The sequence below is a fragment of the Bactrocera oleae genome, chromosome 6 (assembly GCF_042242935.1).
Source record: "Bactrocera oleae isolate idBacOlea1 chromosome 6, idBacOlea1, whole genome shotgun sequence".
NCBI lineage: Eukaryota > Metazoa > Arthropoda > Insecta > Diptera > Tephritidae > Bactrocera > Bactrocera oleae.
Window position 1 is genome coordinate 67266789 of NC_091540.1, and position 12019 is coordinate 67278807.

General features: G+C 32.2%; 5 protein-coding genes across 5 annotated transcripts; 3 read left to right on the plus strand and 2 right to left on the minus strand.

Annotated features, from left to right (window-relative positions):
* The first annotated feature begins 366 nt into the window (after positions 1–366).
* Positions 367–2662, plus strand: LOC106623944 (solute carrier family 66 member 3). Its single transcript, XM_014243581.3, has 4 exons — positions 367–806; positions 1507–1766; positions 2218–2338; positions 2408–2662. Exons 1-4 carry the CDS (start codon positions 662–664, stop codon positions 2536–2538), a joined length of 657 nt encoding a protein of 218 aa, XP_014099056.3. The 5' UTR covers positions 367–661; the 3' UTR covers positions 2539–2662.
* Positions 2663–2832: 170 nt separating this feature from the next.
* LOC106623941 (NF-X1-type zinc finger protein NFXL1) lies at positions 2833–6320 on the minus strand. The gene is made up of 11 exons (XM_014243577.3): positions 6047–6320; positions 5373–5989; positions 5145–5303; positions 4977–5090; positions 4798–4914; positions 4602–4733; positions 4302–4513; positions 4046–4244; positions 3771–3971; positions 3428–3682; positions 2833–3366 (listed from the first exon to the last, which is right to left on the minus strand). The coding sequence occupies exons 1-11, from the start codon at positions 6234–6236 to the stop codon at positions 2944–2946; spliced, it is 2619 nt and encodes an 872-aa protein (XP_014099052.3). The 5' UTR covers positions 6237–6320; the 3' UTR covers positions 2833–2943.
* Positions 6321–6584: 264 nt separating this feature from the next.
* Positions 6585–8371, minus strand: Dronc (Death regulator Nedd2-like caspase). Its single transcript, XM_014243579.3, has 2 exons — positions 7652–8371; positions 6585–7590 (listed from the first exon to the last, which is right to left on the minus strand). The coding sequence occupies exons 1-2, from the start codon at positions 8078–8080 to the stop codon at positions 6733–6735; spliced, it is 1287 nt and encodes a 428-aa protein (XP_014099054.1). The 5' UTR covers positions 8081–8371; the 3' UTR covers positions 6585–6732.
* Positions 8372–10331: 1960 nt separating this feature from the next.
* LOC106623946 (small integral membrane protein 13) lies at positions 10332–11254 on the plus strand. Its single transcript, XM_014243583.3, has 3 exons — positions 10332–10540; positions 10789–10972; positions 11032–11254. The coding sequence occupies exons 1-2, from the start codon at positions 10462–10464 to the stop codon at positions 10923–10925; spliced, it is 216 nt and encodes a 71-aa protein (XP_014099058.1). The 5' UTR covers positions 10332–10461; the 3' UTR covers positions 10926–10972; positions 11032–11254.
* vnc (GNAT family N-acetyltransferase vnc) lies at positions 11041–11788 on the plus strand. Its single transcript, XM_070110928.1, has one exon. The coding sequence runs from the start codon at positions 11041–11043 to the stop codon at positions 11641–11643; it is 603 nt and encodes a 200-aa protein (XP_069967029.1). The 3' UTR covers positions 11644–11788.
* Positions 11789–12019: the final 231 nt, after the last annotated feature.

Below are 12019 nucleotides of genomic sequence, written 5' to 3' on the forward strand. Positions count from 1 at the left end.
ATCTCATATTAACAGGTTCTCAATGTACATAGATACTTAACATTAACGTTGTATTTGCTTATGTGTGTGCACCGGCATTGATGAACTCTTTACTTGCAACCCAAAAGATCTGAAGAGCAAACGGGAAGACCGGGCGGAAACTAGATAGTCCTACTCTGGTTCTAGTTTTCACATTTCGAAAATATTTTACTAGATTGTTATCTCGGCACACAAATCATATACAAATATCTGTAAACGTATATATACATACATATGTATATATGAATTAATTGTACAGAGGCATTGGTGTTGTGATTTCTCTGTAAAGACTGTTTGGACGCTCTTTCAATTATATATACATATGTATGTAAGTATGAATTATTTATTAGTATTATTAGAATGACAAAATGGGCATGGGATCATCAATTGTTCAACGCGAATTTTGATTAAATAATATTTTTGTAGCCGCAAGCAGCGAAAATGCTGAGATCTGCTTAAAACAAAATCAAAAAGAAAAAATATAATAGTAACAGTTGTGATAAAAGTTATTGTGCAATAATATCTAAACTAAAATTGAGATAAATAAACACACATCTGTACATGAAGAAGGAAATAAAAAAACAAACAGTTACTTGTAGTATAGTAGAAAATTTATTTATTGTTAATTTATTATTGTGCTAAAATGACAATGGAAGCTATTACCAACTACTTTGAGAAGGGTATCGTGCTGGTTATTGCCGATTTGCTTAGTTTGATAACAGTGTCGTCTTGTTTGGTTATTAAGGTGCCACAAATCAATACAATACGAGCAAACAAGTCCTCACAGGGTAAATAATAATAATTTATTTTAACAGAACTATTAAAATAATAGCAATATTTGTGAATGCATTCTCACTGGTCTGAAGCTGACATACATATGTACATACTGTACTTCTGTTAGTTTAGATTAATAAAAAGTTTTTAGTAAATATTTTAAAAGGAAATAGTTTATATGCAATTATCCAAATAAAAATTACCAAACAGTATATGGTGGTATATACATATATATGTATGTATTATAAACATATGTGCATATATCTTAGGGGATGTAGGGTTAATTCCCAATTTTTATGTTTTTTTTTTTAACGAAACAGTTAAAATCTAATGGTGTTTTATAGTAAGATGGGTTTTTCAAAATTTAAACTTTTCACTTTTTGGTTGTAAGATATAAAAATACTTATAAAAGTACTCAAAACTTGGAATTCTATTCCCGCCTTAAGAAATACTACTTTTTTCTATAGTTTTGAATTTTTTTATTATTTTTATACTAAGAAAAAAACAATTATAAACTTTTTCTCCCTTTGTAGATTTAATAAGGATTTAAAAATATATTTCTTGCAGACCAGTTGCAGAGAAATGTTCTTATTAATAATTTTATAACAAAATAATTACAGATTTATAAGTATAAAATTTTGAAAATTACATACATAAACGTATTCAATATCTATAATTACAAAATGCATATATTTAATTTTTTATATTTTGAAGGTATTAGTGTTCTCGGTCTCTGCTTCGAACTCTTCAGTTACACCGTGATGTTGTCTTATAACTACAGTCGGGGTTATGATTTTCTATCGTATATGGAATACCCCATACTACTCTTACAAGAATATGTGCTTATCTACTATACTTTCTTTTATCAAAATTTATTGGGCGTACGTACGCAAATAGTGGCGGTGCTTTATGTTGTTGTGGCGACATTGATTTACTTCAAACTGTTCCCTCTACTGATACTGACATTTCTTGTGGTAAGATTTAGATTACTAGAGATAAGATTAATATTTTGTGATTCATTACAAAACATACTTACATTGCCATATATGTGAATTATATTGAAATTTACCCAACGAAACTTACTGCAAAAAGTTTTATTATGATATTACCGAATATTAGCGCATATTTGTTTTTTTTTATTTTGGAAAATTCTAATATATTTTAATTTATAGTTTTCGTGTTAAAAATATGATTATAATATAATTGACTTTATATGCAAATTTGTTAAAATATATTTATATAACATGTATTTATATTTTAACAACTCCACTGCTGGTTGTTGAGCTGTTCCTAATACGTAAAATAAATAAATAATAAATTAATATATAGTAAAGCATACTTCAGGGCGCGTCGTAAAAATGTTTTTTAATGGTATTTGCATCATTATTAAATGTTTGCTAATTTTCAATCTTGGTGTGTTTTCAGCCTTTTTGTACACCAATCGGTGCTACAAGTAAAGTCTTACAATTAATTGCAATTCTACGAACAAAGGACGCTTCTTCTGTCAGTCGCACAACTTGGGCGCTATCAGGATTCACCAATTTAAGTAATTACATAAAGAATGAAAAAATCAATGTGTTAAAATTTATTTTATTTTTCTAAACTAACCATTTAGCTCGGATCTACACCGTTTACGTGCAATCAAGTGACATGATGCTGCTAAGTAATTTCTTAATATCCACCTTCTTAAGCTCGTCAGTATTTGTTGCAGCTTGCATTTACAAGAAAAAAACAAAATCCGAATAAGAAAGTCCATTGGAGGATTTGTTGTTTTGTTTACATATTTGGCAAATACAAAAACTGCAATTTTGCCTTTACTTGTGTGAAATGAAAACTAGATATGGATAAAAGAGTTTAGATCAAATTTATATTAAAATAAATAAATAAAGTGTCTGTTAACTATTTTTAAAGAGCGCTAAAAAACATTTTGAATAGATTTGATATTTGAAAATATTTATTTTATTTATTATATAATTTACGTAGTCTTTCGTTTATATATTCTGTACATATATATTTTGGAGTTGAAACACTCACCTAAAATATTTTTGTATAATTTTCGCAATACATGCACATTTATTATTTCGTAAGTCACCTATTTTCGTAAATATAAAACTTGATTACTATATATACAAATATTGTTTAATACACTTATTAACTATCGGCATAGAAAGCTACAGCAATAGCTAAAACGATTGCTAGTATAATACCAGCATAAATGCTTAATAATTTCCAATTTATCTGCCTATCTGTTTTTTCTACTACGACCTTACGTTCTTTGTATTTACGTTTGCTAAATCTCTTCTCAAATTGTTCAACTTCTGCACGATTTTTCGCCTCTTCTTGTTGGCGTAATTTTTCCTGTTCCCGTTTTAACTGTTCTGCCAACTTGATGCGTGTCTCAATGCAAAACTCATCACAAGGAATTGATGTTTGACCAGCACGATGCTTATCACAGGCGATTTCAGCTTTTAAACGTTTACATTCGCAAAATATACGTACTTTTTTGCGACACAACTCCGGGTTTGGACACTTTCCCGGATGACAGGGTGTATGACAGCGATGACCGCATGGAAACTGAAACATATTGATTTTATAATTACTTGGTATTAATTAATTGTCATCTTTATACGCTTACCGTTTTGAGGCAACGATTTCCGCAGCTGTTCAGGCGTTCCTGTATTAAAGCAATTTCCTCTTTGGTTCCTTCGACTCTAAAATATTCTGAACACTTGTAGATTAATTGTGTTAAACCACAATAACATTTGTTTTTGATCATTTTGTCACATGGATGACATGGCGGAGCGTGACAAGGTCGAGGACAAGCATGCTCACAACCCGCTGGACGGGGTATATTGCAGCCATCTTGGCATGGTGCGCAGCCGAGTTGCTCCTGAATAATAAAAATATAAAACTTATTTAAATTTTTGTTTAAAAATGTGTAGGCTAAGAAAGTTGTGGAGTGCTATATAGTGTCACACCTTCATATCTTTCAAGTCGGGCACGGAATGGCATATAAGCCCACATTTGTGGTTACCACAACGCAATGCACGATTACATTTGCGTTGACAGGATGTAGGTTTTGAATTCCAACAAGGCCAATCAGCTATTTCATGGCCACCAATACATGTAACTTTCACCAATTGTTCACATGGTGGATGCGGTTGCTTTTTGAATTCAAACTGTGTGCAAAAATAAATAATAATGAGATATGTATAGTACATACAAGTTTTAAATTTATTTATTTATTATATACCTGTTTGCCTTGATGCCACACATTTGCAGCGCCGTTAAGCGGATTTTGTTTGAAAACTTTAACAGCGGCATGGCATTTAGCTTCGCAAATATGCAGACACCCAGTGGTATCATTTACCTGTCCACATTTTTGATTACAAGGAGGACATTCGTTTTTATGACAGCGATGTTTGATTGGATGGTGACATTTTGAAGGAATACTGTAAATCTAGTGTTAAAGGAAAAATTCAATAACCAAAATATGGATATTTTCTAACCGGCATAATTCCATGCACATAACGCGTGCTGTGCGTTCACGTCCACAAGGCACACGTTTTGATGTTTTTCCACAACGACAATTTACTTGTGATTGTTGACTACAAGGATAACAGGGTCCTTCATGACAAACCGACTGGCACTTGTGTTTTTGACAAGTGAGTGGTTTTCCACATACTTTATCACATTGTTGACAACTGCGGCCATCACAACACTTCGATATAGAAAATAAATAAATTGCAATAATTTTGTTTAACTAAGAGGCACACTTATTATTAATTATGGTATTAATTTTTATTCACCTTTTTGTTACAAGTGTGCTTTCCACAATCTCGCATTTGCTTGCATTTGGTTTCACATGTAAAGATTTTCCAACACGGCAATTCCTTTTCATGTATGCCACAGCGACATTTCTTTTTTGTAATAATTAAACACTGCAACAACATACATATATGTGAAAATGCGTGATTTCGGCATACATTTTGCTTTTTAACTTACCAAATTACACTCGCCACGATGGCAACGTTGCGTGCAAGTATGCAGCCCACACGATAATAGTTTTTGACAAGTATCACCACAAAGATCAATGGTTTCGATACAGGGTACGATTTTTTGCTATTAACAAAGAGAATTTGTTAAAAATGCAAATCAATAGTATACTATACTTTTTTACTTACGGTTTTACCACATGGACATGAACGTGGTAAACTTAAAGGGCAATCTCCGCAAGGTCCCGAGTGGCATACGCGTTTACACACGTGTGCCCCACATGAATATTTAGAACCGCAAACCTAGTATAATTAAATTGAGAACTGGCAATAATTTTAGATTAATAATTTTCTCACCTTTTTGCAATGCCATTTAAGTTCAGAACAATTACGTTTCTTTGTCTCAGCACCACATTCGCACGGTTGTAAACTGGTACTGGTACATGGTGGACACTGATTGGGCTTATGACATATTTCCTTACATAGATGTTCGCCACAGGGCAGTAATTCTTTGCACTATTGCAACCAGAAATGTATTTTGTATTTTAAAAAGTATGCTATATGCTTTGTGTGTTATGTATTTACCTTTCTGTCACATTTCCACTGTTTATCTATACAACGCACAGATTTTTTGGGAGATTGACCACATAGACAACTGGTAGAGGCAAATTGAGAACAGGGCGGACATGGACCCGGATGACAAAGTAACATACATGTATGCCCACATGTTGGTTGCAAATTTTTACCGCACATTTCTCCACAAGAATGCGGCAATATAAAAGCTCCAGGACGTGGATTTTCTTCTTTTTCACAAAAGCACTTATAAGTGGCCGGTTTCTCTTCCAAACCGTAATCTTTGCGACACTGCGGACAACTCCAGTGTAATGGTCGCTTCCGCTTCGGCGGTACGAATTGTCCAACATTATTGTAGTAACCCTGTTCATTGCTTGTTTGTTCAGCAGACGCTTTCAGCTGCGCGATACTATCATTTGCCCATCGTCGTATACAGTTCAAATGGAAGAAACAATAGCAATGTTTACAAGTCCATATCGAGTCAGCTCGGCGCACGCTACCAATACAAATTAGACAAGTCGCTGATCCTGAGTGCAAAGCGTTTTCAAAGAAGGCAGCAGTTTTTTGTTGTAGCGCTTGTTGTATACCTAAACGGCTGTCGTCAGACTTGTAATGCTTAAATAGGGAATCTAACAATAATAAATGTATTTTATCTGTATTTTCATGGAAATATAAGTAAAGAATACCTAATATTTTTGATTCATTAAGCTCCTCTTCCTCTTCATCCGAGCTAGAAGAATATTTTTCTACTATCTTTTTTGCAGCAGCTATATTTCTGGCATGTACTTCTTCAAAACGAGTTGGTCCATTCGGTTTTTGTTGATTTGACTTGGAGCCTCCTTTCATTTTTTCGTTCTTAGCAGAAAAAACAGACATTTTTTTAGAAGTTGTGAAGTTTTCTGTTTCTGACGTGGGAATTAAAACAATTTTCTGAACCGGCTGTTACGGAGCCGTTTCAAGGTTACCAGAAATTTGTAAGATATTTAATTTTTAGGGTATTTTTCATTTGCCAACAGAAATATTAACTATGAATTTAGACGCTTAAACGTTATAATAATAATTAATATATGCTTCATGGAATAAATGTTATATTTAAATTTAACAAAATCTCTATATAATATATATTGATAGAAATTCCGTAGTATCCAAATTAATAGAGATAAATATTTAGTGTAATAAATTATTAAAAAAGACCTCTGTATCGTAATAGAAAAACAATATATATTTACTATAAAATATAAATCACATTTTATTTTCGTTGTATATGTGTAAAAATGATAACACAAAATTTTTATAAAATATAACATTATGTATATATCAAAATTTATACTTATAGTAGGTATGTAGCAGTTACATTTATATTTGCTTCTTGCTACTCTTGCGAATAACCAGGATTAAAAAATAATTTGTAATTAAAACCAATATTACGGAAATTTCCCATTTGTATACTTCCGTTTTCAGAACAGATTTCACTTATGTTTCTCTGTACAATTTTTAATATATCCTCAAAATGTGTATCATGCGCATGTTCAGCTATTGCCTTACAAAGTCTCTGAATGTACCAAGAACCTGTAACCGGATCTCTATAAGATTTAAATCCCTTATTAGTGGCGTAGCAAATTAGTAAATCCGACAACTCTGGATTGCGTTTCTCATTTGAAGTAAAAGGAATGGTATCAGTCTCTGTTTTGGCTTTTATTCCCTTGTCTTGCATAGAACCACGACAAAACGGAAATATAAGAACCTTTGGTTTTTGCATTAAATTGGGACATCTTCGGTTGGAAAAACGATCAATGACTTCTTGCACTTTTACGACCGATTTATCACTAAATAGCACGATTTCTTCATTTTTATCGTTGAGTTCGCCATGACTCATAAATGCTAAGACAAAAGATTCTGTTTTAAGTGTAACATCCGACTTTAACAACGTTTCCAGTAAATCGAAAAATCCCTTTTGAGTACCATCTGTGGTTCGGTATATTTTAAAGCCCAATTGTCTGAACACATATACGAGTATATCACTATCATTTGAGGCACCATTGCGATAATCCGTCTCAAATTCTATGTAATTGGCTATTAAAAGGACTCCTCGGTTTTGATTCGACTGCATTTTATACGTTCCAATTCGTTCACATGTACTGATATGGTTGGCTTTTGTAACTTCATATTTTACTTTTGGATCAACTGATTCCAAGAACCCTGTTAAGCTAGATGGAGAATTTTCATCAACCTAGAAATTTAAAAACGAATATATTAGTTCACTCCTATAACTTAAATATTTTAACGAATACCCTTGTGTGCACGCTATCAGGTATGTCAGTCGCCTGCGCTGGAATTAATTCAATTGGTTTCTCTGTAATACTTTGCATAGGTTGTGGCAAATTCTGGCGATATTCTCTGATACCGTTAAATTCTCTCTGTCTTTCCAAAACTTGAAGCGCTTCAACATTGTCTAAATCTTTAAGAATTTGCTTCAATTTTTCGAATGCTTCCGGACCTCGGTGAGTAATTTTGTCAAAAAGTTTTTTGTGCATAATTTGATCTAAAGTTTGTGATCCTCCAATATCTACCATACTTTTAGAATCCAAGTGAAGATTACAAACCATTTGCTGGGAAAGTAAACCCTCCCTCCTACAAGCTTGAAGTAGAGGCTTCAATTCAGTGTGCTGTACAAGTTTGTTAATGTTTTCTTTTATTATTTTCTGATGCTTATCATCCATTTTTCGCGTTAGAAGTGGTTGACAATGAAATTAAATTAGTCAGCAGCTAAAATGGTAGCAATGTTGACAATGACAATGGCCTAGAACAAAAAGCTCTAATTCCTGGGAATATTCGACTATATTAGCTTGCAAAATGTTTGTATTATTAAGCACCAAATATGATTTGCAATTAAAATTCGTTATATTCTTTTCACAGTAATCGAATTATCCTTTTTTAATAAAATGTTGCTCCTTTATGATCAACAAAGGCCTGCACAATTTACAATTTCACCACTACACAATGGTATTTTTTAGAGCTGCAAAACAATCGATGGGACTATCGATAGTTTTATTTTCATCACATATCGATAGTTTTTTTTGTCTATCGATGGTTTATGCCTGTATTATATTTACCAACAATTTTTATAAATGTATATAATATATATATATAATGATATAGTCAGGTAATACCAAATGTGAAGAGTCCCAGCAAGTCCGCACGGAAACTGAATACAGAGATGAGATTAAGAAAGAGATGAACGATCACACGTACACAAGAGTTTCGGTTAGATATTTCAATTGCGACTAAAGAAACTCATAGAACCTTTAACAGAATCTCTCACAGCGCTGTTGATTAATTAGCCGTTGATTTAACAGATATGGTAGCCTCAACATAATCTTTTTATTCTTGGCTTGGTTTCATATTCGTAAGTACAGAAAAATTTTAAAATATTATACAAGTTATTAAATTTAACTATTTTTAATAATTTAACTAGGTGCTGTATGCGGTAGAAAGAATGTTGTGGTAATATTTAAAATTAGGTAAGAATTTCTAATGCTCTGCAATGATGGCTGCACATACCCTCAGTTATTCATACATGCAGACGCAATTCAGAATTTTTTTCACTACGGGTTTCCAATATTGTAATAAGAATGAAGAACCGTGGAAAAATAATAATTGTAAGGAAAACTCCATTTTATTTTGTACTCCTGATTTTGGAGAGTAAAGTTATGAAATTGAAACATACTATGTGAACATTCGAATATCACAATATATGTACATACACACGAAAGCACTAGTCTGCCTACAGTGCAATAAACGAATACCACATTAATTAATTTTAATTTTACATAGTCGGAGTGAATGTTTAGCCAGGCTGGATTACTAATATCAGCTAGGAGAACTGCACTAAAGGTTAAAAACGTCAACAAATTACCATTTTTAAACAAAAACAAATGGATTATTGAGGAACAAAGTATTCTACCGAAACGTTGATCTCTCAGAGCAGTAACATGAAAAATTGTCTATGTAACTTTATTAATTTTTGTGTGTTCTATGTTATTGTTCACGCTTTGTTTTTATAAATAAATTCAAAGATTATTTTATAAAAATGAAGATTACAAAGCCAAGGTCTTTTAATTTAAACCAGCGCAAAGTAAGTAAATTTTAAGGAAAAAACTATCGATCCTATCAAATATATTTTTTAAAAACTATCCAAACTGCCGAGGGCGAACTATCGATATTTTTGCAGCTCTAGTAATTTCAGAAATACTCAAGGCGGATTCACTCTTGACAACTATCAAATATTTTTGGTTTATTATAAATTTGAATGATTTTTACGTTTCAATTACTACATTTAATGAATGTTGATCTAAATATATTGGTTATTTTTGTTAAAAATTAATAATTTATGAATATTAATATATCAACTTAATCCTTCCATTCTTTTAGTGTATAGTTAGCATAATCTCGTTAGCAACCCTAAGAAAAATGTCAAAGAAAAGGGGAAGAAAATCGGCAAATTCTCCTTTGTAGCGCGTGCAAGATTCATCAAGTTATTTATTTGTGAAGAAAATTAATAAGACTTTGAAATTATTTAAGAAATAATTTTACTATTGTAAGTTCTCACAACCGCTATTTTATGTGAATTACTTTTACAACATCATATGACCGTTTGTTTGTTAAAACCAGACATCTATGTGATGCTTAACCTCGAAGTTATTTAGTGAATTTGGCCTATATAACAGTTGCGATAAATGATAATTCTGATAAGAGCAATTTTCAGCAACAAATTTAAATTGTATTTATAAAATATCAACATTAAAATCATGCAAAATGTAAAGTAAAATTTTCCAATATTCATTAAGGAGTATGTTCAGTGTTCAAATATATCTGATGTATTCCCTAATGCATCCCTGCATGAGTTTGTTAAACGCGTGTGTGGATGTGATCAACCATTTTGACGTGAAATAAATTACTACGTTTTGATTTGTCAATGAAAGTACATATGGTGTTAAAAAAAGCTGAATTGTGGTTGTTTTGTTTTGCTATGTTCTGAACAATTTTCTGTTTCTATTTCGTTAAGGTTTTGATTTTATATTTAGATTAAATAAATGAAATAATGAATTTTCATACAATTTTAGCAGTAGTCTTTACTGTTATAGGGTCAGTTTCCGTCGTAACCGTGTTAATTTTGCTAGGTAAGATCTATATAGCTGATTATGTATTGTATTGACCTTTAATATTTGTGAGAAAAACTACAACTAAATCGTAATAATTGGTTCATACAAACTTTGACCCCCTAGTAGCTGTCAGGGTACATTGAACCCTATGCCTATTCAGTAATAGAATATTAGAAATGTTAACAATTAGATTCCTTTTTTTTTTGTATTATGACATGAATCAATATGTGGCATATACAAAACTAATTTTTGTCTTATAATTTTAGGCTGGTTTCTCATTTGGAAAGCATTTTTATCAAAATTCCGACTTGTACGTGAATTATTGGGTCAAGAAAACGGTGATGAGGTGCAACCTATAGAGCAGCAACCTCATATAAGAGCGAAAAAAATACGCCGAGATTAATATTAGTAAACTGTGAACAGTTCCACGAACAATCGAAAATAGGCAAAGTAGTTAAAAATAACTTAATCAAATAACTTTAAGTCTTACTAAGAATTTATACTGAAAGTGCTACAACATGAATATCCGCTGTGCTAAACCTGATGATTTGATGAGTATGCAGCACTGCAACTTGCTCTGCCTGCCTGAAAATTACCAAATGAAATATTACTTTTATCACGGGCTTACTTGGCCGCAGCTCAGCTATGTTGCTGAAGATGACAAAGGTAATATTGTAGGCTATGTGCTGGCCAAAATGGAGGAACCTGAACCTGGTGAAGAAAGTAAACATGGTCACATTACATCATTGGCCGTAAAACGGTCCTACCGCCGACTGGGATTAGCACAAAAGCTGATGAATCAAGCCTCACAAGCGATGGTTGAGTGTTTTGATGCCCAATATGTTTCGCTGCATGTGCGTAAAAGCAATCGCGCCGCACTCAATCTCTACACAGATTCTTTAAAATTCAAAATAATTGAAATCGAACCGAAATATTATGCCGATGGCGAAGATGCATATGCGATGCGTCGTGATCTTAGTGAATTTTCAAAAAAAGAAAGTTCCGAGGAGTCGGCACTTGATTCCAAAGCTAATACAGCAGATGGCGGTGAAAAGGATAAAATCAACTATAGGCAAGCAATCACGCATGATCACAGCGGGCATGATGGACATTGTTGCTAAAGCAACGCGTTATTAGAATTTAAGGTGTTCCTATGCAATTCGGGTATAATTTTGTATTTATATATTTTTCGGAATTTTTAATATCTCAATAAATTTGTAATAGTCCTTGATGGATTTATAAATATAAAATATGAGTAATATACAATTTATAGATTTTTATTTTGTATTGTAATTTGTTTTCGGTAACTAATAATATGGCCAGTACTTTAAACATGTGATACTGTGTATGACTACACTTTGATAGACATCTTGCAAATTTTTTATTGGTTAATGTACCGACAATACTGATAACCAGATTAAAAATAGTTTAATAAAAGTTAACGAGTATGACGTAAACTAGCGCCTTTGTATACAACTTTATTTTATAATGAAATTA